The 24,691-nt window shown below is 51.5% G+C and overlaps 1 protein-coding gene across 1 annotated transcript in view; it reads left to right on the top strand.

The window, feature by feature from the left end:
* The first annotated feature begins 20,514 nt into the window (after positions 1-20,514).
* BRWD3 (bromodomain and WD repeat domain containing 3) overlaps positions 20,515-24,691 on the top strand; it is a 59,870-nt gene continuing 55,693 nt past the window's right edge. The window contains exons 1-4 of the mRNA XM_050901499.1: positions 20,515-20,573; positions 20,669-20,727; positions 20,883-20,912; positions 21,239-21,298. Of these exons, the coding sequence (XP_050757456.1) occupies positions 20,537-20,573; positions 20,669-20,727; positions 20,883-20,912; positions 21,239-21,298 (186 nt within the window). The 5' untranslated portion in view covers positions 20,515-20,536. The remainder of the gene's footprint in view (positions 20,574-20,668; positions 20,728-20,882; positions 20,913-21,238; positions 21,299-24,691) is intronic.

Raw genomic sequence — 24,691 nt, 5'->3', positions numbered from 1 at the left:
GACATCACACGAGGAATATGCGCTGCAGAAGCTCCCCAATTAGTGCACGTGTTGGTTAGTGCGAGTGGTTGTAATCTACGGGGCCAATACGCCTCATTTCCAGCGGCTCCGGCTTTGGAGCAGGGTTTAGGCTAGGGATGGAGTCATGCCTTCTGCCTGGAAAGCCTCGCGCGGCATCACAAACCCTCAGTGTTACGTGGATTGGCAACGCTTCGCCTTTTATCCATAGAAAGCTCCAGTCGTAACTTCAAATTCCTTTATAAAAATGATTCAGCGCTATCACCCCTGGTTTTGACCCAGGAGAAGCGCCCGCACGATGCACGAGCCAGGAGCCGCCTCGGCTGCGTGCGTGAGCCGGCCGGGAGGGATGCGCCTGTTCCCGGGGGTCCGCAGGGGCCGTGCTGTGCCCGCACCTCGTCCCGCGGGAGCAGTGGCCTTCGGCGCTCGCTGACCATTTTCCATTGAACTTGTTTAGGCAGATTTTTTGTTGGGGAAAAAAAAATTTGCCTTTTCAATTTCCCCTCCCATGTTGCAGAGCATCACGTTTCCGTGTCCCCTGCTTGGCCTCGGCTCATCCCATCGGGAGCATCAGCACTGCGGGAACAGCAAACCCCCCCGGCCATGCGGGCTCCCAGCCCTGGTTCTCATTCCCAGCCCTGTCCCTAACGTCCTGCCGTGGCTTGCCGGTGGCACCCAGCTGGCACCCGGCTGGCACCGCGGCTGGCACCCATCCCCTCCCCAGCTGGGACCCGAGCTGAGCCGGGACGCCCAGCGCCGGCTGCAAAGTCTCCCGACCTCAGCATCCCGGGGAGAGCAACAATGTGCCCATCGGTACAGCAGCAATGGGTGTTATTTACAGTATTTTATTTATAATTTTTATATATATGTGTGTAATATATATATAATATTTTATATATAATATATTAAGTATACATATATATATATTTTGTGGTTGTAGGTCACATTTTTAAAACAGGAGTGACTCCATGGTGGATGCTGACAGCCCTGTTTGACGTCCCAGCACCCAGCTGCCCCCAGGGGCTGTGCACCCCCTCGGTGGGTGCCCCCGGGTGCCCCCGGGTGCCCCCGCAGCCGCTGCTGCGCCGGCCTCTCCCCCGCAGCCGCTTCTCCTCTCCCTCGGCGAGGCCGGTTGTTGGGTTGGGTCATTGCCCGGTTCGAGCCCTCGCCTCTCGCGCTCGCTTCAGTCAAGATCTGCATGACAAAACCACCGGCTCGAGCTCGTTTTGGTGATCGCTTGCACCAGGAACCTTACGAGTTTCATCAAAAGCTTGGATGATTTTAGGGTCTAGGTTTTTATTCATTACAGCATTGGCTGACAAAGCCCATTACATCATCCGTTTGGAAGAGAAATTCTCTGCAGCTGCTTGTGTGGCGCGGGGGGGTTTGTTTAAAAAATAAGACAGATTTTGGTTTCTTTCTTTCAGGGCAATTTTCCTCCCAATTGCTGGAAAACTGTATGCTAAAAGGCTGAAAAAGTGGAAAGGAAAAGGGCAGCGTGCAGCAGTCTGAACCATGCTTATTTTTTTTTATTATTTCCTTTCTAAAGACCTGTGGGGGGGGGGGGGGGGGGGGGGGGAGCAGCCCCATTACCCCGCGCATCCAGCGCACCCAGCCAGGCGTGAAAAGCAAAGCCAGTGTCATGGCAATGGCAGATGGCACGAAGCGGGAGGGAGGGCTCCGTCCCCGACCTCCGGATGGACCGCGCTCCTAATTAGCTCTGGAGCAGGGAGTAATTAAACCCGGAGGTAAGGCAAGGGATTACTTTTCCTAGGCGGGCGCTTGCAAGGGAGAGCCGGGCAGGGATGGGGTGCGGGAGCGGGGCTGCCCCGCGGCCGGACGGAGCCGGAGCCGGAGCCGGAGCCGGCCCCAAATCAATGCTGGGAAATCCTTTTCATCTCGTTCAGCCCTCCTGCGCTGCCGGGGAGCGGGGAAACTACGCCTGCTACTCCTTCTCGTTCTCCAAATGACCAGAGGCTGCATAAAATGAAATAAAATGTGGCGTTGCAAGGAAATACTGATGGAGAGGAGAGAGGCAGCGTCTGGACTCTGTGCCGATGACATTAAAACGTGACATACTCAATTATTTAGCATTGTTGCGGCACCTATTCAATGCACCTACTTGAACGAGCCCAATGTCAGAGCCGTACCTTTTCTTTCCTCCTCCTCAGTTGTTCTGGAGTATTTTGTTATGCTACACAACCTCATTTCTTCTAATCTACTTTCCTTGCTTTGCTATGGAAGAAGCAGTCGGAAGTAAATTATTTTTGTTGCTGTCGAAATGGGTGCAAAGCTCTCACAAAGCGAGATTTAGAGAGTGAAATGCACACAGAGTACTATGAAAAAATATTTAAGTTCTTCATTCACTGTAATCAAAAGAGTACCCGGGGAAAAAAACCCTAACTTGATAGCTGCGTCGCTGGATATCACCGCTGCTTTTAGACTTCACCTTGAAAAATGCAGTCAATGGCAGCAGGACCTCCCTCCCGGTGGGAAGCACCGGCCGGGGGCTCCAGCCCGGGGGCCGGGGGTCCCCTGCCCGCAGTTTGCCCGCACCAGCCTGCCTTTCGCTCGGTGCCGAGCCCAGAGCCGGCGAGCGGCAGCACCGTCCCGCGCGTTCCCCTCTGCCTCGCAGCGAGGTGGGGTCTGAGCTCGGCTCTGCTTCTCCCTCCTGGGCGCCCACGTCCCAGCAGCTCCCACCTTCCCTCACCTCATCGCCCGTCCCTCCGGTGGTCCCTCCCCGGGGCCTGCAGCATCCCCGCATCCCGGGCTGCGGGGCATCGCGTGGGTGGGCCCCCCGTGTCCTCGAGGGGGCCAGGAAGAGCCGCTGCCCCGCATCACGGTGACCCCAGAGCGGGGTGGACGAGTGACACGGTCCCACATCCAGCCCCTGCCAGGCCCAGCGAAGTATTTGCTCCAGTGTCATCCTCGGGAACAGCCTTTTTCTGCAGCGGCACCGGCAGAGCCTGCAGCAGCTGCGCAGCCCCCGGGATCTGCGAGCCCCGGAGGGAGCAGGGGCTCTGCGCAGCCCCCAGGACGCGGTGCGGGCGAGGAGGGTGGCCGGGGTGGGTGGCAGCGGGAAGGCGATGCTCTTCCTCGGTACGGCTGCACCCAGCCAGGGACAGGGCGTTAATGCTGCCAAGGACGTGGCTGCAGGCTCCCTCGCCCCCCCGGGGCCGGTACCCCCCGCCGAAGCTCTGGGAGGTTCTTGCTTAAGGATTTCTGCTTCCATTTGAAAAAGACACCGTGGTTATCGTCCCCTTGCTTTCAGCGGAAACTCTGAGAACGGAGTACACCCAAAGCTCAGGAAGCAAATAAAAATGGGCATTTGACTTTTTTTCTTTTTTTTTTTCTTTTTTCCTTCCAAAGTACAGCTTAAAATCAACGATTGGAGGGAGCTCACGATTTGGCTCCGAATGCCAGGGCCGGTCTGGCAGAGGGACAACGCTCCAGCTGGGCAGGTCCCGCACACGGGGCCGGGGCTGCCGCCGGACACAGCCCTGGGATCCCGCACGGAGCTGTGCTCCGCGGCCGCATCCTGCCGGGGCTGCTGCAGCCTGCCTTCCCGCCCTGCATCCCCCGGTCTGGGGCGGGGGAAAGGCTTTTCTGCAGAAATTATTGCCGTGCTTTCAAAGCGAGGTAGGTGCTGGGGAATGGAGTTGTTTTTATTCCAGAATAAAAGTGCTAATTGTGGTGGAGGAGTCAAAGGGGAAGAGTTTTTCTGCAGCCCCCGGCGCCCCAAGTCATAACTTCAGACACACCTCTTCCCCAGAGATCAAACCTGCTCATTTGGAAAAATCTCTTTCCAAAAGCGCCTTGAGCTCTGTCGGGGAAGCTGGGTGTCCCGGGGCGGCCGCGGGGCTGCTGGCACCCACCCTCGCCGCTGCTCGGAGGGGTGCAGCAGGAGCGTGCGGGGGGGCTGGCCCACGTCGCTGTGGTGGCTGCCTTGGAAGCACAGGAACGCTGCAGCAGCCCCTCCATCCCTGCCGCCCTCCCACGAGCCGTGGGGCTGAACTGAACAGAGCGGGAAAAAGGAAGGACTTGTTTTGAGAGACCTAAACACCAGCTAGGAAAAAGCCCGACGCTCTGATTTACCCCTCTGGGTTAGTCCTGGTTCTCCCACCATAGCGGTCCGACCTTGGGAGATGCTCCCGCCCGTAGTTCACACCAACCGTTCAAGAGCTGGGAGCTGGGCTGCTCCGGGAAGCATACGTGGGCTTGGAAACTCCTGGGTGTTCAGGGCAACGGGACGCATCCTGCACCCGCCCGGCCGTGCTCGCGCCTGGGGAGCTGCACGGAGAGAGCCCACCGAGGCGGGAGGGGAGGACGGCGGAGGGGCTGTGACGAAGGAGAAGGATCGCAGCGAGCTCCGCAAAAGGAGCTGGATTTACCTTGGGAGGGGGACAGGAAAGCGGGGAAGAGCGATGGCTTTTTGGGGAGGGAGAGATGACAGTAGGAGTCTCCTTATTCTCCCCTGGGAGGAGCCGAGTGAAGCAGCAGAGCATCGAGGAAGCACTTTATTATTTTAAATGTATTTATTTCTGCAGCAGCTCATCACTGCAAAAACTGGAAGTCCAGACTTGCTTACACAGCCGCATCTGCCGGCGATTCCTGCCGGGGGGTGCTGGGGTTTCCTCGGTTTTTATGAACGGGCTGAACTTTGCCAAGCAAATGGGAAAAATCGTGGCTCTGCAGAGCCTTCAGCACTTATTTACGCATTTACAGTCCGATGCTCTGTACCCAACACACACAGAACGGTTGGGTTTTGCATAACGCCGGCTGCCTTTTTGCTTGGCTTAAAATAGCTCCAGCTCTGGATCTCCCATCACGCGCTGGAGCACCAGGTACATCTCTCCATCTGAATCATTATCAAAGTCCCTGGGGATAAGTATGATTTTCAGGATAACATCCACCTCTTGCAGCGTATCATCCAGATGATCTCAAAATCAAATGTCACCACGTTTCTGCTTCCCAGCTGAAACGCTGGACAATTATTTCTTTTTTTTTTTGCACTGGATTAGTCAAGGCTCGCTGCAGGGCAGGAACAGGGGTGCTGTGCTTTCCTGTGTCCTTATGTTTTACCCCATAAATGCTCTTTGCCTTTGACAAGCAGGAGAGGAGCCCGGCAGGACAACTCCTGTTTGCTGCCAGGGCTTGACCCACCAAGGAGCTGCCGGTGCTGCTCCAGCTCGGCACGGTGCTGCTCCAGCTTGGCACAGTGCTGCTCCAGCTCGGCACGGTGCTGCTCCAGCTTGGCACAGTGCTGCTCCAGCTCGGCACGGTGCTGCTCCAGCTTGGCACAGTGCTGCTCCAGCTCGGCACGGTGCTGCTCCAGCTCGGCACGGCGCGCAGCCTTGCCCGCACCACGGCGCGTTTCCCGTCAAGGTTTCCCTGACATAGAGACAGTCAAAGTTATTCGCTCCAGTTTAAAAAGCAGCCAGGATTATGAGAAAACTTGGGAACAGTTCACCGGCAGCACCGTGGTCCCAACCCGGCTGGGATGCTCGTGGGATGAAAAAAGCCTGGGAGAGTTTGGCATTCCCAGATAAACCACTGAATTGCCACCCGTTGCTCCTATTTAATGCGGAAACGATGGCAAAACAAACCTGGCTGGAGGGAACAAACACGGAAATGGCATTTGGGATTGTTTGAAAGAGATTCATGCTATGTCCATGAAAAATATTCAGCAATAATTAGTCCCCCCTCATTGCTTTGAGCTTCAGATATTAATACTCTGGATCTCACATCTGTCAGAATAACGTTTAGTTATCAGTCAGCAGCTATAGGGTTTTCCTGCTCCGGAGCAAATGCATATTAACTTCTGTCTTGAATGGTGTTTGTGATTTTGTCATCCAAGAGAATAAAGACAGAGCTGACGGGCAGCGGCACCGAGGGCCGGGGCTGAGCGTGGTACGGCAGATGGGAGCCAGCGGCAGCTCCTCGCCATCCCCAAAGCAGCCTACATCTGCTCCTAATGATGGTTCTAATAGCCCGATTTGTTTCAGTTACTGGAGTAGGGAATCTTAGTAAATTATGTCAGATGAGCGGGCTCTTTCTTTTCCTGAAAAATACCCCACACACCCCCCCCCAAAAAAAAGGAGGGGGGCAGGCAGGCTGATTGGCACCACCGCACTAAGCCTATTTACTATACAAAGGGGATTTAACTCCAAATTTCGAGTGCAATTTAAGGCTAATGCTAAACATGAAAATGGTGCTAGCATCACGCTATTAAGCAAGGGGTATAAAATGCATTGGAAGTCTGAGTCGCTGATTTCTTTCCCCTCCTTACATTGAAAAAACTGCCCTGTAATTGTAATGTGCGCGAGGTTATTTTTTAAAAATCCAAACAAATAAAAGACCCAGAAAACTGAGGCAGAGCTCAGCTGCCAGCCTTGCCCTCGCAGTCAGATCCACGGTGCGCTCCACGATGAACACGGGCAGCACCCGCCACAGAAATGACCATGAAAGAGAAGAAACCTTCAGCGGGGGCAGCCGGGGACGCTGCCGGCCGGGGAGGACCCACAACTTCTTCCTGGCTCTCCCGTCTTCTTGCAGTGGCATCAGCAAAGGCAGGAGAGCAATTAGCTTAATCATCCCCTTTTGGGGTTTAGAGATCAGAGACAGTTCCCCGCTACATTCCTGACAATCAGATTAATTTTTTGTTGGACACGGTGCTTCTGCCACTCACCTGTCCTTTAGGAAAGGCATAAAATAGCAATTGGGTTTCTCTACGGGACCGGCTCGCACCGAGGTTGGGCTTGGCTCAAATCAAGCTGAGCGTGGCCGGGAGAGCCCCTCTGCCTCTCCGGGAAATTGCAGAAGAAAGGCAGAGCCAGGGAAAGACGCGCAGAAATGCTTGTGAAGAAAGCGTGGGCTTGAAAAGAGACACTTAGCAGAGATGCTCATCGAGGGATGTCACACTTCGGGTGTAGGACCTCATGCAGCCCCCGCAGCATCCGTCCCGCTTCCTTCCCCTGATGTAAGAAACCCTCAGGACTTGATTGCTCACGTCAAGAAGGGACACAGCTGGCGTCAGCAAGGGAATCCCGGCCGCAGGGGGGACCGCCGAGCGAGCTGCCCGACGGCGGCAAACCGCAGCATGCCGAGCAAGCGCTGCGGACGCACGGATGACCTGAAGGACTGCAGAGATACAGGGAAACACGTGCCGGCTACTTTCCAGGAGGAACGCAGGGGAGGCTTCCCAAGCTGGGACGGGAGATGTCCCACGAGGGAGATTAAAATCTCAGCTGGAGTAGAAAGTACAAAAGATGAGGGCAAATCAGGAGATGCAGCTGCAACACCTCCGACCGGGACCGGCGGGACGACAAGCGCAGGCCGCGGAGAGCATCGCCGCCTGGACGTGGACATCGCTATGGGTGACCATCCGCGCTAACCCGAAGGTGACAGGGAGGTCCCAGGGGCTCAGACGGACGGACACGGCACCCGTCTTCAAAAATGAGGAGTGGGGAATTACAGAGTCAGCCTAACTCCGATACCTGGGAAGGTAGTGGGAAAAAAATATGAAATAGTCAACTTACAGAGATCTTGGAGATTACTAATATGATAAAAAAGCAGCCAGTGTGGATTTGTCAAGAACAAATACCGTCAAAGCAAACTCATTTATTTTTTGACAGGATAGTTGGCCCAGTAGTGAAGGGGGAAGCAGTGAGCACATTATGTCTTTTGAATGGTTACTGACAGCATCTTATACAGCATTCTGATAAGCAAAGTAAAGACAGAGCATATATCTATACATAAATATAGAGGGCATATCTTATAAATACATAGAGCATACATTTATAAAGAGGGCACAGGTCAAGAAGGAGAAAATCACTGAAGTCAGCGCAACGAGCTCCTCTGAGGGGGGAGGAACGCAAGGGGCATGGACTGAGCCGCTGCGGTGCTGCCGCGGTGCTGCCGCGGTGCTGTTGGGGTGACGTTGTGGTGATGCTGTGGTGACGCTGCAGTGATGGAGCACAACGTGCAGGACTTGGGAGGATAACGTTTGGACAAACGTTTCCGGCAGATGAAGATGCCTGTTCTGGGTATCCAACCAACCCAGGCTGTGAACGACGCCAGAGAAGAGGCACGTGCCTCGCGGTTGTACTCCAGGGCTGGAAGCTCTGCGTTTGCAGTGAACTCGCAAAAAACCTTACCTCTGCTCTTTTTTATTCCCTGGCTTATCAGGTACCTTTGGCAAGTTGGCTTTGTGCAACATGCTCTACACAAGTAAGATCAGCCTCTCCCGAGCCATAAAGATACCAAATCACTACCACGTGTTGAACACCAAAATGCACGGCCACAAAGCTAGGGTTGAACCCGATGCCAAGACGGGACTTTGGTGCGGTTCTTTTGGGTTTGGAAGAGTTACACCATATCATACAAACTGCAGACCTGGTATTTTTAAAACAATCAAGGCCTGCCCTGTCGTACGAGTTGAATTTCATACAACGTGGGCTGCTCAACGGCCTTTGGGGAGCGGGACGTTAGCCTCCATCAGCGGTGCGTCCTCAGCACCGCCTGCCTTAGCACCTCCCTGGGGGGCCACGGCTCGCACCCGGGGGGGGTCAGGATTTCACCCTCAGAAATAACCCTTTCCACTTCAGAGTTAAGGTAACGTAACGAGGCAACGCTGCTAGGTATGGCCATGAGTTTTGCATCCGCTAAACAGAGGAAAATGCTATTTCTTGTGGTGCCCAATGTCTGTCTCCCACTCTCATCTTCCTTGCTAACTGTGGCTCTCACTGAGTGTGCTCAGATACTCATATTTTGGGTTCCTACAATAACTATGGCTGTTTTATTGGCACATCTGTCCCTATTCCCTCTCTGTCGTTACAAAGATCTGTGCTGATGAGCCTTCGTACCAGTTTTCCAGAGAGTTTTTGAGACATTTTAACTCTATCCAAGAAAACATGGGCAATCAGATTGTTTCATGAATTTCCATGTGCTACGTTTAATCGATTGAAATTAAATATGAAGTGACAGAAACTCCATTTGATTTTGGCTTTCTTCCTAACCGGCGAAGGTCATTGGAGAAAGCAAGTTTGCTTTCCCTATCCGCTGCTCTTCGAAGCCAAACGTTATCCGTGGGAGACTGCAGCCTGTCCCACAGCACCGGCGGAAGGCTGCGCCCAGGGATGGGCTGGGGGCTCTCTCCCGCCCGTGGTGGGACCCTGGGGCTCGGCTGGGCTCAGCGCAGGGGACGTGCGGCGGCCACGCTCTGTCCTGCGCGGGGGAGCCCGTCCCCTCCCGCTGTGACGCTGTCACCCGCTCCATTACCCCCGTAAAACCTCAGGTGAGGGAAAGAGCGAAAAGAAAGATCCGTGTCCACCGTTGCTAGATGGAAGTAGGTATTATCCTTCCCCGTATGTGAAGAAACCTCATTTAAAGACAAAAAAGAAAGTGCTCGGATACACTCTTGTGTCCATGTATTAAAAAAAAATAGAGATTTCCTTCATTTCGTCTTAATTGAAAATCATCCACATCAGCAAGCGAGGGGATCTTCTACCCCAGCCTGGGAAGAGAAGGAAGGTAAGAAGGCCCGCGCAGATCATTAGTGGGTTTGCTCTCGTTCTGGCTTTATTTCAGCCCAGAACAACACGCTATTCCTCTTAATTGTACAGTGACGACCTCAGGCCATTAACCATCTCCCACAGAAACATGCTCACCTATGCTTTATTAGAAGATCCCACCGAGGCAATACTTTCTTCCTTCAGGGATGCCCGGGTCTCAGACCCAGCCCCGCTCTGCGATGGAGCCGAGCCGAGGCGGGACCCCGCTCACCCCCTCAACGTAAAGCTAAAGGCCAGTTCGGGCATCGGGGTGTTACAAACTAACCCAGTTCCTAACACTGGTGGCATCCCTTGGGGAGTTCCTTGCAGGGCTGGAGATTTGGCTGTGTTCAGTTTCATTTCATTGCTGACAGAAATCGAATTTTTTTTTTATATCTGCATCAGCGTCTGGTAATAGGTCAAGAGTTCAGGAAGCTAAAAAAAAATATAAAAAAATATAGGAACTTTCTTTATCTGTTCCCTGAGCATGTAAGGTTGCTTTCCAATGCACATTTTATTTTAAGGTGAGTTATTTTGTTGCCATAGTAATATCATTCAGGTTTTGAACCACTGCCGTTTTGGTTTTCTTCCAGGCTAGACTTGGCACAACCGGTCAGCAGCCCGAGCCCCTTCCCGGACAGCGGCTTCCCACGGCGGTGCAAAATACCTTGAAACTTCAGCTCCAAGCTGCACGACGAAGCATCGCCGCTCTCTGCCGAGGCACGGGGGGGACACGGGACCCCAGGCAGTCAGAGGGGAGAGCCGCGCGGGGCGAGGACGGCCGGGGCCAGGGCAGAACTCGGACTGAAAAAATATTCCTCTGCTCATTTCTTATCCTTTCTCCCCAGCCCTTGCAGTAAGACTTTGAGAAGGTCAAAGATAACCCGGTGGCTTTACTAATTAGCACTCATTAACGACACTCATCTGGCTGCGGTGCCGTTGTGCTTGGCGGTGCTCCTCCAGGCTCTGACGCGGGCAAGAACAAGCCCGTGTTCGCCCCAAAGAGCTTAAAATCTCTGCAAATCCTATTTGTTGCTACACAGGTGTCTCGTTTCTTTACTCCAAGCCTAACGAATGCATTTTATGACTAAGAGAACTGTACTAAAATAAAGACTTTAAATACGAGGGTCTGTAATGACGTTAAGAAAGACGCAAAGAAAAGGGATTCCCCGGTAAGGAAATATTACTGTGGTCATTTGGGTGAAACGGGCTCTGTAAGTGTATCGGAAATTAATATTTGATTTTCTATATTTATATATTAAATATTTAAACAAATTGTATCACTAAGATATGAAAATATTTAAATTTAAATTGGAAATGCTTTTTTTGCTATAATTCATTTAATTAAAGCAGGCACAGCATGCCACGTATTAGCCTAAAACCTATTACATGGGTGCCAGACCATATATATGACTGAGAGCCTGGGCGCTTGTTCCACTGCACAGTCAAAGCAGTTCAAGCAAAGCAGTTTTAAAGGATTGTTTGGGGTTTTTTTTTTTTTCTTTTTTTAATTTTGAATAAACCATTTCCAGATTAACAAATCAAGGCTACGTGCACGTAGAAGACCTGAGACCCGTGTAAGCCTTGCAGAGACCGATGCATCTGGATAAATCCAGCAGAGATTAAAGCAAAGCTTTCATTGCACAAACTCTCCCCGAAACGAGCAGGATGCTGGTGACGCTGCTGTCCCTGGGAAAAGGACGGAGCCGGGAACGGCGGGCAGTAAATAACGAGCGCCGAAGTCAGGCAGAAGGATGTGGTGGCGGAGGCGTGGAGGCAGCGGTCCTGCGCCGTACGCGGTTATGTTGCATTTCTCTTTCGCAGGGGGAATTACCGAAGCAGAGCCATTCCGGGAGCATTAGAGCCGCGGCAGTTTCCGTGGTTCATACGATTACCCACGGCTCTGCCACTCCCCGACAGAAAACCCTCTGAAACACAACGCTGTGCCTAAACACAATAGCAGTCTAGAATAAAGCAACAGCCTTAACAATGAGTTTCTTTGCTTTTATAGGTTTTAGCGAAGCCCATTGTGTTGTTTTAGCACCCTTTTTTGCATTTAGATTTCTAATGTCTTTGACTGGGGGAAGGGTGGAAGGGGCAACCAATTTAATTCGATAATCCCCCTAAGCCTTGCTTAATGCAGTCACTCTGGTTTGCGCCTGTGAATTTTATAGTGGTATTTTGGGTGGTTGCAGCATTGCACTGGAAAATGTCCCATCATTTATTTTGCAGCTATTCGAGAGAAATGGTTCCCAGCGCTGGGCAGCCTGTTCATTAAATCCATATTGTCAAACGAAACAAACTCTGTCACCCCAGATGGGGCTGGACCTCAGGGCTGCCGTACTGAATCCTGGATGAGGTAGCTCAGACTCCGGGTGCAAATTGCCAAAACTAATATTAAACGACGAGCAGGAGACTTTCGCAGTTGGTGAAAAATCTCATTTTTGGCTGAGGAGGCGGGTGGGGCTGCAGGGAACAAAGCAAAGTCCCCAGCTCGGGGATGCCTGCGTCCCCCCGGGACGGTGCTGAGGCAGCAGGACGGGTCCTCCTCGCTCCCCAAACACGACCGCAGCTCACGCCGTTTGCCCTCAGGGTAGACGGGATGAAAGTGCTGCGGGAGGAAAGTTCCAGCAAGAGTTTTTGTCCTGTCGCTTTCTTCTCCCGACAGGGAGGGAGCGCTGCGGCGTGGGTTGTTTTTCTACGTGCTCGTAAGAAAGACAAGACGAGACTCCTAAAGAGTATCGAAGCATCTCACGAGCCTCTGTTCTCCTTAAATTCCTCCGCCGGTGCTCAGCTCCCAGCATTTCTCTGATGTTTGCTCAAACGTGATGCGTTCAGCCAGCAGTGAATAAAAACCTGTGCCAAGAGGTTAGCATCGCCCTTGATGGGACTTTTCGATGCCCCATTTAAGGGTGCACTGTATCTCCCAAGGAAATGTTCCTCGGCCGTTCTAGAAGCACCTCGGAAAGAGGCATAGCAAAGACAACAAGCACAAATATAAGAGCCTGGGGGGCTGGTATAGTCGATAGGCAGCAGCAACAAAGTCACGATGGGAAGAAGGGTTTGGAAAAAAGGTCAAGGTCTGAAAGATGTTACCTGTAGCAAACTAAGTCACCCAAACAGGAGAAAGGAGCAAAGAAAGGAAAAAAGAAAAAAAATTAAGCAACTGAGATCTACTAGACTGCCACAGAAACAGAAGAGAGAAAGGTGTCCAGAGAGGCATCGGAAAACACAGGGAGAGAAGAGGATCCTCAACAGGGAAATGGCAGGATCCTTTAGACTTAATGGAGAATGTGGAGAATAAACAGGAGATGCTTTTTTTCACCTCTACAGTCTGTGCAATTGCCTTCCACGCTTATCTCATTATAATCCAGCGATAAGAACGAAACACCTCGGGAAAATAAAGACCGATGACAGAATTCTGTCTTTATGGCCACCATTTGCCTTCACAGCTTCACCTCACGTCTACTGGCCTTGCCTGTTCTTTCCCATCAGATACCAGCCCAGCACTCAGCCACACAGAACTCGAGGACTTCACAAACGCTAAAGAAAAGCTCTTTTATTGGTGTAAAAGAAACGAAAGGGAACAGCCAAAAGGGCAAGTACTTGCAGGTGTTGAAAAACACTTCACCAGAGATTAAATTAAATTAGTCCTTCTATCAAGAAAATCTTTAAGGGACCTTCCAAGAATGTAAGTCATCTCCACATGGAGATGACAGAGGAAACATATCTCTGGCAGGCCCTAATAAGTTAAGGCCAAAAAAATAAAAAAAGGGAGATTCTGAAAACTGAACTCCTGCGGATATCGGAGGAAAGACTTTTCCCAAAGATAAGAAGCTGGAAGGCTACAGGAGAATGTGTATGTCCACTAAATGACGGAAGTACGAGAACTAAATGAAATATGTGGGTCACTGTTTACTACAGAGGAATTTACGGAGGTTCCATGTTAAAGCCTTTCTTTATGAGGTATAAGATGGAGAAGTCATCTCAAACTGAAGATCACTAGAAGGTACTTTAAACCGAATAAATAAAAATAATGGGAACAAAATTCCTGTACGGGACAGCATCTTGAGAGTTCCAGAAAAGTGCTCAAATATGAAATTGTCAGACTACTTAGCCCTAGTTTGAAAGCCCTTGTCTAAATCAGGCCTGAGCTTTAAGGACTAGAACGACAAATGAAACTAAACTTTGATGGAGGCAAAACCATGCAAATCACTACAAACACACAGGAACGGGCCCCAATCTACTATCGCTCGCTGAGGAGATCTTGGCACCGCTGCACTGACATTTTCATAGAGCTACGCACAGCGCCGAGAGGCAGCTGGAAGGCAAACAGACCATAAGGAATTATTAGGGAGGACACGGAGAACAAATAAAAACAAGCGTTGTTATGGCGCTGCACGAGCCCGTGGTGCGCCCACGTGTTTCAGCCCTCTCTTCACAGGATGGATACCCAGAAAGGGTGGAAAAACACAAGGGGAGGGAGTAGTGGTCTGCAAAAATCACCTTGTGGGGTTAAAGAGAGTAGGGCTTTCTTATTTGGAAGAGATGCCTGAAAGAGAATATGACAGGGGTACATAAAGAGCACGCTGAAGGGGGATGACTTCTCCTTCATTTGGTTTTGGTTTTGTTATCTTGGTGTTACTGTGTGGCTCACAGAGCCTGTTTTGTTTTCCTCATCGTCAAACTGGAGCATTAGTTTTATTAGTGACTTAGAAAGTTCATTATAAACTCACACTCCTGTGGGCAAACTTATACAAGACAGTTTTCTAATCCATCACCTCATGCAGTAATTCATATTTAATTTCTATTTTTTATAAGACCGTATTTAAAAAGTATTAACGAGCTTATTTACAATGTCTACAAGTTATAGATATTGTTGCCGTGAAAGTTTACAGGCATCAATATCAATAAATATAAAAAATACCTCAAACCGTTTTTAAACTTTTTATTTCAAAAAAGCAGCACTTTTAAAAACTCTTGCGAACCCTGTGCCCTCCTTCACAAAAATAGCTAATATTTTTGTAAAACTGACAAACAGAATTAAAACACATAAAAATCCTCACAACTTAACAGAGAAAGGGTATGGGATACACAGGGACATAATTCTGTTTAAACGATATACTTAGCTGAGGGAGTTCCAGTAAAATTCGCATGTCCAGCTACGCGGGGAGAGAGGTGATGAGTTCCCAGTCACAGTCGGACACTGCGTGCCCAGGCTGTAAGGCTCCCGGGCACTTCCAGGAGAAGTCAAAAATGCAGGATCGGGCCCTAAACCCCCCCCAAAATCACAAACCAAATATGAAAGGATTATTTAAAAACATTTAGCAAGATTTGAAGTTGATGAATTAGCCCCACCAGGAAATATCCGGTGGCATTTCTGGGGCGAGAGCCCCTTTGAGCACTGTGACCCCCCAGAGAGGCAGCGGCGGTGGCCGTCGCGGGAGCAGGGCTGCGTTAGGCAGCTGGGAAGGTTGGGGACGGGGTGCTCGATCCCAGCCGGGGGCTCCTGGGGACACAGGGTCAGGATCAGGCCCTTAGACAGGGATGTAGCCGACTGCAACTGTAATACCAACAAAAGCAAAAACTACCTTGTCGCTGACAACAAACAGTAATTTTCCTGCTTATAAAACTTGCGGGGTTACAAGCACTTTCAGGTACAATGTTGAAATTCAGTGATGCTGAATATATGCTGGAATACTGACATTATTTACCTGGTCCTTCTGCTTACAGAGCTATGAGCGTATAGATCACGGTTGCCCATTTTCATATGCATTTCATCCGTATTTGAAATTTTGCATTTCTATGTAAAATAGAGACACAGATAAATGTTTGCATAATATTCCGAGAGAATTAATTTATTTGAAAACTAGGCAAATAGTAAGTTCCCACAATTGCAGCAGTGATGTACACACCGTCTAGCCGATCAACAGCTAACAGCAGTTAATGGCTGCCATAAGAAATATGAGATATGGATCGGTCCACGGAGTAACAGATGACACTGTTGCAGGCAGGTGGCATTTCAGGCTGTAGTGAATGGATTTTAAGATTCTCAAGAGGAAGAAACACCATATTTACATCATGCAGAACAAGTAATCTATCAACTTCGGTGAACTATTATAAGATAGAATTTAGAAACAAAGGAGAGTGGCGTCCTGACTATTTCTCAATCGCCTTTCATATGGGATAGTATTACACCCAACTCTCGGGTATCGGGCACCATCTAGAGGAACGATTGGTATGATGCAGCAGGGAAATTAAATATTCAATTTTTAAAAATAGAAAGAAACCTAGAGCAGATCTTGTATAATATCTAACAGCTATTTAATTATTATTTAACAGCTCTTATCAAGGGAGAAAACTGTATGAAGGAGTGGAAATTTGGAGGTTTGTGCTGCAAGACAGGACGTTGATTTGCACACAGGACCTCTGCACTCCAGCAAAACCCATGACTGTCATTATTGCTAATTATTTTGCACCTCATATTTTTTTTTAGAATAAATAAGCTATGATACCAAAACTTAATTTTGAGGTTGCTGCATTTAGAGATCATCTTAAAGTAAACCTTGACTTTTCAATATCCATATTTGCTTACAACTGCATAGTACAAGGCACCAATTCCTAAGTTCCTTCTACGTAGCACTTATTTTTGTATCAGTTAAACAAACCTTTGGATTTAATTTCTGCAACAATTACTATCCTTGTTTACCATTTAGCTGCATATGAAAGGCCCAAGATGAGCAGGATGTACATAGAAATGTGCATGGAAAATACTCAAAAAAAAAAAGCTGAAAAGGCTCAGCTTGCTCTAGTGTTTAAATCCAAATGGATTCAGACATACACATTCCCATCTACATTTACTGAAAAGGTAATGTACAATCCAGGTACAACCCAGCACACCTGCACGATTCCACTCTACACTTTCTTTTTTTGATTTGCAACTGTACATTTCCGTCTGGTTGTGAAAAACTGCAATCACGTTTCCACGCTATGTTAAAGCAGAAGTCACAATTTGACTCATCAGGAGAGTATAATGATAAATAAAGTAAGAGAGAGACACATTTACCTGCTGTTACCAGCTGACTATGGGGAAGTTCATTTAATTTTGTAGTCAAATTAAACGGGGGTGAACTCTGCTGGCTTGCATTAACTCCCAACTACAGCTACGGGATGTGACGGACCACTTTGCAGAGGAGGTACGGGCTGCCAGTGACCGAGGTACGAGAAGTGCCCCGAGCGCAAGCAGTAGCGCAGCCCTGGGTGAACCAGAAAGAGGCAAAAAGCTGAGAAATGGCTTATCGTTAAGTGCCGAGAGGTTTCTACAATACCAAACGGGTGGAAGCGACGGGTATTTGAATATTACCGGTTTCTACTCCTAAAATCCTTTAAAGGCTTTCATTTTTATTTATTTTTTAAAGAGCAGTATGGAAAGAAACTGCTACAATCCAGCTTCTTCCTTAAAGCATCTCTGCTTCTGAATACCTCTGTTGTTCATTAGCAAAATTACCACAGCAGTCAGGACGTTCTTCTTCGCTACTCGGTGCCACTGCTTCTGCTGGCATTTACACAATAGAGTTCTGCTTTGGAGAAAGATGAATAAGCACAACCATAAAATCTTGCTTTCACTAGGAGATTTACTATCATCCCCCAGCATGGTGCTTCTTGGATGCAGACGATCCAGAAAGAGATGAGTCACGGAGCTGCAAGATCTGCGTGGAGCTGCAGTGTGCTGTGGAAACGGAGCTCCCGGGGAATGAAAGCTACGCTTGAGGATGGGCATTACTCACCAGACAGATGACTCCTTAAGGGGAAAACCCAGGAGAAGTGGGAAGAGGTATCGATCACAGTCCTTATAGCAGCCTTAGGGAATAATAAAGCAACTGGGACAATGTTAATGATAGGAAGCAGAGGTGCCAGGGAACCAGCAACATGGGAAGAGGCTCGGGAGTCACTGCAGAGCATAAACCACAGCCACGATCGCGCTGACGGAGCCTGGCCAAGGGAAGAGTTACGCAACGGCTGTTTCGGGCATGACTAACGCTCTGTTTGTACTTGACCCGAATGCAGGATGTCGTAGCCTGCGTACCTGTACTCTGCAACACATACATAACAAATAGCTGGGGGATTACTAATGCGCTCCTCCTCTCGTCGACGCATGAATCCATCCGAGCTGCGATGAGGGTGCAACACGGAGCACTTCTGAGCGCTGAGCTGCGAGGTCATGTATTCATAAGCACTTAGGCAAACAGCATGGGGCGAGGCTTCCAGTCGGAATAGTGTGGGAAAGACACAAGCGAGGGACAGATGAGCTTACTTCGGGAGCATTTTCTATCCCAGGCTTTCCATTTGCGAGCCCATTTTAGTTACTGCAGAAATTCCCACCAGCACTAGCTAGGCCCTAAAAGAATAATCCTGCCTATTGTGGTGGTGCAGCTTCGTGTGCTGCCACCCCCAAGCTCAAATAAAAGCAAATCATGAGTAGAGAGGTTCAGTAAGGCACCGACCAAAAGGTGCCAAGGAAACACGTCACATTCGTAAAGAAATATATTAGGCAACTGTTAGCACTAGAACGCACCAGGACGTGGTGCTATACAATATTTACGGTGGTGTGTTTTCTCTTGACATAGAATTCTATTTAGCTCAGAAAGACTGATATGTACTTTCAGGGCATATTATAAAACATCATCCGTGTTTTTTTCTTTGCATTCCCGTCATGCATAAAAAGATGAGCTTGCAATTCTCAGCTCTGAAGACAGGTGGGAGAAACATTACCTCTAAGGATAGTGAATATCAGCATGCTCTTTTCCTAGCTGGTAATTTATTTTGAGAACTGCAGTTTTACACTCTCTTACTCACAGGAAGCACCCGTGCTGTAACTTCAGAGGCTCTGGTGTAATGCTGGAAAGGTGGGAGAGTTGTTACTATCGAAAAGCCACTAGAACCGAGGTTTGCAGCTCGCTAAGGTGGCACCTCACGTCTCTGCTGGTGATGAGCTGATCAATGAACCTGCCTTAAAAAAGATTCCAAGAGCTACCACGGTAAGCGATTTTTTTATATATATTTAAACTCTCATTAGCAGCTTGAGGACTTTAAAGGACGAAGAAGAAATGAGGTCTACATATCATCCAGTTAATGCGAGCTCCTGGCACAAAATAAACAACTTCCACAGCCGTATGAAGGGGTAGGGGAATACAGGTGAATTATGCGGAGCAGCGGAACGTCAAGTACCAGTCTCCTTCTCCAGAGAGCTGCTGTCGCGTGGTCGGGTACCTTGAAGCATCCTGAGAAGAGGCTGCCAGGAGGAAGGCCTGCATCCTGACGGTAACAGCAGCAACAACTCTGAAACAGCACTGCACAGAAAGCCTAGTCATGAGTAGATGCTATAAATATATGCTAAAAATGAATTTATTCTTAATGTTTCAACAGCATCGATTTATGATGATTCAGCTCTTGGTATTCAAAGCATGAAGATGAGTTGTCTTTTTTTATTTTCCAGTTATGACAGTGATTGGTACACTGCCAAGGCTCGGGGAGTTCTAATACCAAATGCCAAGTATTTATGGTGGCAAAACACAATTTTACACTGAAGAAGGCTGTCAATTCACTTAATACGTTTTAGCAACTTATTGCTAAAGTGACATAAATTTCTGGAGCTTTGACAGGATGCTTCCCATGGAAAAATTATTTGTTTCCCTTAAGAATATCTACAGTGACTGATATTGAACCCTTTTTTCCTTGAAGAGAACAGGTGCCACACCAATCATATTTTCATTTCCTGGACACTGCGAGCAAACCATTTTCATTTGGTGGCTCCTGAAGCCACCCAAAGCCCTCCATTCTGTAACGCTGGCAGGACCATGCCCCTCGGGGCGTATCGCTGACTGTATGTGCCGCGGCGAGGACACGCCGCTAACAGCCCACCTCACTGAGATGCACAACGGCTCCTTTAAATAGCGAGACACTTCTCAAGTTGCCCAACACCAGGCATCCATGTCAACACTTGTCTCTTGAGCACCTTTGTCTATGTTTAAGGTGGATTAAACAATTTAATGAACGCACCCAAAGAAACGTATTTTTCTGTAGCCCCAGTACATCCCCATACAGCTGTTCCGTACCTAATAATGCCTCCTCAGACCTTTTCCTACAGCTAGGCCTTCCTTAACGGGAGCCAGCGAGGCCTGTCAGCTCTCCGCCTTCACCTTTCCACCCACGCAGTCCTCCCCTGCGTGTCCCCCTCCAGGAAACACGCGTGGGCTCCGTGCCCCTCCCCGCCTGACAAGAAGCTAAAGCTTCCAGAATCCCCGCGCTTTCTTTTAAAAACTAATTATTTTCCGGGCCTCCGCCGGTCTCCGTTTCCCAGCCGCTGCCGGGCAGGAGGCCGCCTCGAGGCCCTGCAGCTCCGACGCAGAGGCCGGGAGGGCTGAGGCCGGGAGGGCTCCCCATGGGGACGGCGGCCAGGCCCCTAAGGCACGGGCGGACGGCGCTGCGGGGCAGCCAGGCTCTCCCCCGTCCCGTCACGGCGGCCCCGGCGGGGAGGCCACAAGGCCCGGGCGGGGCGCGGCCCAGCCGCCGCCACCACCACCACCGACTACCCCGAGCCGCCGGCCGGAAGTGTCGCCTGACGCGTGAGCACCGCCCCCGGTGCGTCACCGCCCCTCCCTTCCGGCCGGGCGCTTCCGCCCCGTCCCCTCCCCGCGCCTCCCGGCGCCGCTTCCCCCTCGCGCGAAGCCGCGCACCGCCCCCGTGCGGCGGGCGGCGCGCCCTGCACCCCGCTCGGCGGCTGCCTCTCGGGCCGGGATATCTATGGGGCGAACGGCGATGCGATGAGCCCGGGCGGGAGCCGGACCGGGGCCAGCGCCGCGGACGGGCAGCGGGGCTCCTCCATGGGGGCTCGGCCGCAGTAGTGAGCGGCGTCTCCCCGGGGCGCGATCCGCCACCTCCCCTCCCCCTCGGGCCTCCTGAGGAGGATGGCGACGGCGGCCGCCCCGACCCAGCTCGAAGCCGGTGGGTATCGCTGGCGGCGGGGGTTGCCCTCCGCTCCGCCGGCCGCCCCCCGTTGTAACCGTGTCCCCTTCTCCCCCCCCCCCGCCCCTCCGCAGAGCTCTACTACCTGATCGCCCGGTTCCTGCAGTCCGGACCCTGCAAGAAATCCGCCCAGGTGAGCGGGGAGCCGGGGGCTCCGGCCGGGGCGGGCGGACGGGGACGGGACGGGACGGGACGGGACGGGACGGGAGGGCGGCGGGCGGGGGAGCCGCTGCGCTGCGGGCGTCGGACTCACGTCCTTTGTGTGTCTGTGTGTCCGTGTGTCCCCAGGTGCTGGTGGAGGAGCTGGAGGAGCACCAGGTAAGGCGCCTGCCCCGGCAGGACGGGGGAAGCCCTCGGGACGGCGGGGGGGGGGGGGGGTCGGGGGTTGGCCTGCCCCGTCTAACCCAGCCCATCTCCTCCCGGGGCTCCGGGAGACCCTGCGGGAGGGCGCGGGTGCCCCCGCTGCGGGCGGCGGGGCCGGGGGGGGGCAGCGGCGGAGGGGGCTCCTCCCCGGGGCGGGCTGGCACCGGCGGGGGGCTCCCCTCGCCCGCCCGGGGAGGGGTCGCTCCGCGCGGGGCCGGCCCGGGGTCTGACGGCCGCCTCCGTCCCCGTCCCTCCTCCCCTTCCCCGTCTCCCTCCCGCAGCTGATCCCCCGGCGCCTGGACTGGCAGGGCAAGGAGCACCGCCGGAGCTTCGAGGACCTGGTGAGCCAAGTTTCGCTCCCGACTTCCCCGACAAGTTCCCCCCCCGGCCGCCGCCGCCGCCGCCACCCCGGGCGCCGCTCCCCGTCCGTGTGTGTGTGTGTGTCCCCCCGCCTCCGCCCCCGCCCGTCCTCCCTCACGGGGCTGCGGGCTGCGCCCCGCCGAGGCCGCGGCTGCCGCCGGGCCGCAGGGGGTGCGGAGGGGAGGGAAGGGGAGGCGCGGCCGGGCCGGGGGGGGGGGACGGGACACACACCGGGGCGGTGGCGGCGGCGGCGGCGGGGGCTGCTTGGTGCTGACTGACTGCGACGTGCTATTGTGGGGCCGGGAGGGTTATCTGAGGGCACGTACCGGGGCCCAGCCCGGCGAATGGCGCCGCGTCTTACAAGCCGGAGAGCGGCGGGAGGCGATGGAAGGCGGCAGCCGATTGGCTGCGGCGCCGCGGAGGAACTGGCAGGGAGGGCGGGATGGGGCGGGGGGCGCGGGGTGCCGGTGTGTGTGTGTCCCCCCCCCCCTTCCCGGTTGTCCCCCCCACCCTCCCGCCGCCCTGCGCGCCCCTCGCCGGCCGCCGCTCCTCAGCCGGGGCGGGGGTGGCTCCCCGCGGCCTGCCGGGCCTCCCCCGCCCGGGGACGTCGGGGCGCCTGGGCCGGCTTCTGGCAACCCGGCGGCAGCGTCTCCTGTGCCCCCTCCACCTCACGGGGCGGCGGTTTGACATTGCCCCCCCCCCCCCCCCCCCCCCGGCTGACAGGGCCTCGGGGCTGACAGGGCCTCGGGGCCCCCCCCCGCCCCACGCCCGGGGGAAGCGTCAGCGTGGCCAAAACACAGCGGTCCGCGGGCACCCGTGGGCTGGAGGAGGCCGCCGGGAGCGGGTTCCTCTCATGGCCCGGCCCCGGGGGGCGGCGGGGGGCCGCGGGCAGCGCGGCGGCCGGGGCTGGCCGAGCGGGAGGATTACATGTCGACGTGCCGCCGGGCCCGTCGCCGGGCAGAGCTGCAGGTCTGGTTCAGGGATTCCTGGCCTGCGGCGGCAGGCTGTGCTGAAACCTTGCTCCTCACCGGGGCGGCTGGGCCTGCTTTAATACAAAAAAAAAGGGATTTTTAGGAAGTGTAACGTTGAAACTATTATATGCCTATGAAATACATGGAGTGGCTACTTTTGCTAGATATAAACCCTATGAATATCTGTCGTTGAGAAAGGTCAGCTTCGCTCCGCACTGCCGAGGGGCCGGGTGCGTGGGGATGGCCGTTTTCCCTTCGCGGCCGTGAGATGTGCGTGTTCGTACCGGCCTCCGCGTGAAAGCAGTGAAACCGAGAAGTCATTTTGATTTGTTTCCGAAGGGTGCAGATGGCATTGTTTTCATTTCTAGGAGCTCTGGGTAATAATGTGTGGTACTGATTTAGCGCTTTGCAGTTGGAATGCCGTAAACTTACTAATAGCTTTTATAATATTGATATACTGCGTACGTGTGATCATCACTGTCTCCTCACCTGGAAGGAACTGAAAGTACCATCTCGCACAGTGCAACGGTGATGTGGGATTTTGACATGACTGTTGCTCAGACTGCTTTGTAGCTTGCTCAAGAGTTAGTTTTCCACTTCAGCAATATTGTAGAAGCTCAGATGCAGATGGGAGAGCTCCTTGCGTCGAGATGAGACGTTTGTACCTGCTGGCTTTCCCTTTCCAAAGTGTGTTAAGAATTTAAGATGGATGTTATGCTTCATCATACCTGTTGTGGATAATTCCGGGACTGTATACTGAGTGAACAGACACGGAGTAAGTACTGCGTTCAATAAATTTTAATGTTGTACGGTCTTCCTAGAGAACCTGAAATCTAACTATAGGCCGTTTCAGGTTTAGCTTGTGACTGTACCTGGTACCTGAGAGGAATGTTAACAGTGGCGGCATGAAGTCTGATTTCAGACATACTGGTTTTGCTTAATCGGTTACATTAACGGATACATTTTTTCCTTTCGTTCTATGGGGCACGAATAGAAAAGCCTTAAAACCTTCTTTTTCTGTATTAGATGGCATTGTTGAAGCCGTGTCCTTTTCTTTAAAATTTCAGAAACAGGAAACAAACCGGTGTAAAGTGAGGCTTGGAATTAATGGGAAATTCCTTCTCGCTGTATAGAATTATCAAAATTAAGTATAAGTTTTTTTTCTTCTGTCTTAAACTAATCAACAGTAATCAATCCTTTTAGATTGCCTTTTTATCTAGTATTATTTAACTGTTTAACATGATTTACAGCAAGGAACAGGACTATAAATGAGTCATTACAGCGAGACAGGTTGATGCTAGGTAGGGTGAACTGAGCTCCTCTCTGTTAATCCTCAGACTGAAGCTTTCGCTGTTGAGGATGGTGAAGAAAGGCCTTTTTTCCTCTCACTGCTTAGGGTCTGATGTATTTGGAATTTGGACCTTGGGTTGCATATGATTGTATATTAACCTGAACTACTCGGCTTCAGGGCTAGCTAGATGTCTGAATGTCATGTTTAGAACAAAGCCAGGGTTGCGAAGAACACAAAGAACTCTGACCTTCATTTTAATTATCTCAGTCACATAATGAACCAAAAATAAATTATAGATGCTAGCAATTGGAGATAAAGTTTCTTCTACCCGTTTCTCCTTTTTGAACACTTACAGACAGAAAACCAAATTCAGTTACAATCCCTGCCTAGTGTTGCAACTACACTGGTCAGGCAGGCCTGAGATAATCGCACCCAATGAGAGTTTACAAGCTCAGAGAAGTCTGATTTTTTTCTTTGTTTGTTTGCTCAATATTCTGCTTTGGCAAATCTGACAAAGTATTTCTTGTTCTAATTGCTGAGGTTTCAACTTTGTTTTCCATTCTCAGTTTGACTGTTCAGGTTAGCGTTGATATTTTTCAGAAAATATGCTGGTACTCTTGCCATTCAGTATGTTGTTATTGCTCTTAGGGCTTTTGGAAACGATGAAGATGTAACAACCAAATCGCCTACTAGGTGACTTTTATCTAGGGAATGTTTACTCCCACTTCACTCGAGCTTTTAGTCAAGATCTAAAAACTCTCTGTTGAGATTTCCTTTTCCTTTTTATTTGAACTTGGTCTTTTACTTTGAGTGTCAGGTACCACAAGGCAGAAGAGTCATTTAAGACACACTAAGAAGAATCGTACCTAGCGAGCAAAACCACGCAGAGAACACTAGCTTACATGCATTTGTGTTCCCTTTGTCTTTTCTGCTTATTTCCACTTTGCAGTACTTTTTATGTGCAACATGTGGCTGCCTGTCTAGGTAATCGTCCAGGTGTACTCCAAAGCGGTTTTTACTTTGTTATTGACTGCTGGTGGTCTTGAGACATGAAACGTGTTTGTGAAGGGGAGGGTCCTCGCTCTCCTTACGAAGGCCTGAAGTGCGTCAAA

The sequence above is a fragment of the Gymnogyps californianus genome, chromosome 9, assembly GCF_018139145.2.
Source record: "Gymnogyps californianus isolate 813 chromosome 9, ASM1813914v2, whole genome shotgun sequence".
NCBI classification, from domain to species: Eukaryota; Metazoa; Chordata; class Aves; order Accipitriformes; family Cathartidae; genus Gymnogyps; species Gymnogyps californianus.
The sequence above is the reverse complement of the archived record's forward strand: the minus strand, read 5'-3'. Positions and strand labels throughout refer to the sequence as shown.